General features: G+C 41.4%; 1 protein-coding gene across 1 annotated transcript in view; it reads right to left on the reverse strand.

Moving 5' to 3' along the window:
- The window catches only part of LOC122243585 (salivary peroxidase/catechol oxidase), a 12372-nt gene that overhangs the window by 4519 nt on the left and 5353 nt on the right, over positions 1-2500 (reverse strand). The window contains exons 3-7 of the mRNA XM_086548594.1: positions 2309-2465; positions 1725-1925; positions 1346-1560; positions 991-1164; positions 546-716 (exon numbers count right to left, since the gene is read on the reverse strand). Coding sequence (XP_086404720.1) covers positions 546-716; positions 991-1164; positions 1346-1560; positions 1725-1925; positions 2309-2465 — 918 coding nt within the window. The remainder of the gene's footprint in view (positions 1-545; positions 717-990; positions 1165-1345; positions 1561-1724; positions 1926-2308; positions 2466-2500) is intronic.

Here is a 2500-nt window from a genome sequence, read left to right on the forward strand (position 1 = left end):
ATATATAGATGTCCTTTCTGGTAATCTCTCGTGTGTGAGGAATTGATACGCAGACGTCAGGAGTGCTTGTATAAATGCACAAGCCACTGTCTTTTTTATGACTTAACTTACATACATATGACGCGATAGGGTGTTATTCCCTAAGGAGTCAACTACTAAGCCTGTTTGACCTCGACTGGTTAGCCTCTTCCTTGAAATTTCGGGAAAATTGTTCTTACTTTCACTATTATTGATTTTTTTCATGTCCTAATAAGCGTAAATATAAAATAGGTAGTTTGTTGCTCAGCGACTAAGCGCTTATGGAATCATGTATAAAAAAAATATCTGAAAACCAAACTAGAACGGACCATCCACGCTTGCGGTTTCAGTGAGTTACTTTCAGAAGGAATACTTGACGATGGGTTATAACTAAATAAATAATAAACAATACTGGGAAGTATAAACGTGAAGGCAAAAGGAATGACATCCACAATGAATCCACAATACAGCGTTTTCTCAATTACTTGCAGTATAATCAGACTTAACCGGAACAGAAAAACACTCACCGAATTTGCACCTTGGGGCAGGCGCCGAGCGGACGAATTCCATGCACGTCTGCTCGAACTTCGAGTAAAAAGGGTCGTCCTCAGGAATGTCAATGGCAGCACATTCAGGGTGGTGGTTTGGTGCCTCGCCCTGGGCATCGGGGCAGCACGAAATCGCTTCGCCATTCTGACCTAAAAAACAAATATTGCATTTGCATTGGTCGCTTGCTCCATCGTCACGTAATTGCGATGGTGTCATTGATCTGGTGATTCCAGATATGAATTTGAGTTTTAGTCATGACGGAAATTCCAAGATTTAACTCTCTGATTTATTCAGTTCTATTGAGAAAGAATGAAAAGCCAATTGTGTGTGCAAGAACTGATTTCCTTATACCGAGCTTAATCTAGACTTAATGATATATGTCACTCTTATTATACACCATAGCCAACGAAATCCCATATGAACCTTTATTCAAAGGTGTAAAGGTCAGGTCATGGTCGAGGAACTGCCCGTAGGTCATGTGCAGAACGGAGATGAGAGAAGATTCCCTGTTCGGCCGGATGTTGTTAACGGTGGAGCTGACGAGGCGGGCGCTGGGAAGGGGCTGGCCGTCCTTAGCAAGGCGGAGGCTCATCACTCCTGTAGGAGAGGTATGTAAGATGAGTCGTAATGCTGACAGATACATGTGTTGATACATTGAATGACAAGATCTGGACTGTATGAGAGACGGTGTAACTTTATTCCTTTCTCGTTCTATTTTGAGGAAACGCAAGAGATAAGGACTCGTGGACGCGGAATCTAAGCCAGCCTCGACACCCACCGTCGCCATAGTCCAAAGGAGCAATACGTCGGAAGGGTCTGAAAGAAGATCCCCAAAGCGGATTCTTCAGGTTATTGCAGATGCCGTTAGAGGACCTGTAGTGCTGAAATGACGGGCAGGAGGATGAAACTCCAGAATCATCACAGAACTCGTCCTGGGCCAGTATGCTCGACTGCATGATGTCGAAGGTTACGTCGCTTTTATTTAGCTGGTAGCTGCAACAGGATGTAAGTGTATTGCGTTCCGTACAATTAGTCCTTAATTAATCATGTTTCCATGTGATATTTAGAGAGTCACAAAACAAAATTAGAAACATAAACCTTAGAAAAATATATATATCATATACATAAACACGTTTCAAAAGAGCTTTCATTATTACCGATCCTGGAGGAACTTAGTGGCGTGATCTATCGCAAAGCCTCTTCGAGCTAACTCGATAGACAGAGGGTGAGAAATTTTAAAAAGGTTCTGGTGTACGCGACTGGGCCAGGCAAGGCTTGGTCTCTCTTCTGCAAACGCCATAGACATTTCATTTTGATCTTTCTTTTGTAATTCTTCCATTCCGTAGTCGAGGCTCTCTCTGTGTCAATGTAAAGATGGTTTAGAACTACGAAAAGTTAATGATTATGTTGTTAGATTGTATATACTCGTCCGTTTTATTATAATCATATTTGTCAACTTGAAATGCCATAAGGATTGCTATCAACATACAGGAAGACCAAATCGACAATAGAAAGAAATGTTATTCATCATAATTTCCACTGTACACGAATCAGATTTATCTCGAAAGAAGGTCAAACCACACTCCATTGAATCTTGTTCTCCACAATTTTGACCCCTTTTTTTAATGAATGAAACACGCCACACTCCATGAAACTTTGCTCGTCACTTTTTTTTCGAGCGATAGATGTGACTTGCTCCATTAAACCTTATCATAATTCTTCGACGTAATATTCCTCGTACCTTTCATCCACTTCCGAAAAGTAATGGACATTCGACCTTTGAAGTGATCTCCAACTTCTATCGTCACTAGAATCACGGAGTCTTCTTGAACACTTGCCTCGTGCTACATCACTGGAATTTTTCCACTTCAGCTTGTACCAAAGGTCATCTGGAAATGTTGCTAGAGATGATTGCAGTGGCAGTGATGATATT

Source organism: Penaeus japonicus, unplaced genomic scaffold (assembly GCF_977035675.1).
Source record: "Penaeus japonicus unplaced genomic scaffold, GWHDUDI00000001_assembly GWHDUDI00000021, whole genome shotgun sequence".
NCBI lineage: Eukaryota > Metazoa > Arthropoda > Malacostraca > Decapoda > Penaeidae > Penaeus > Penaeus japonicus.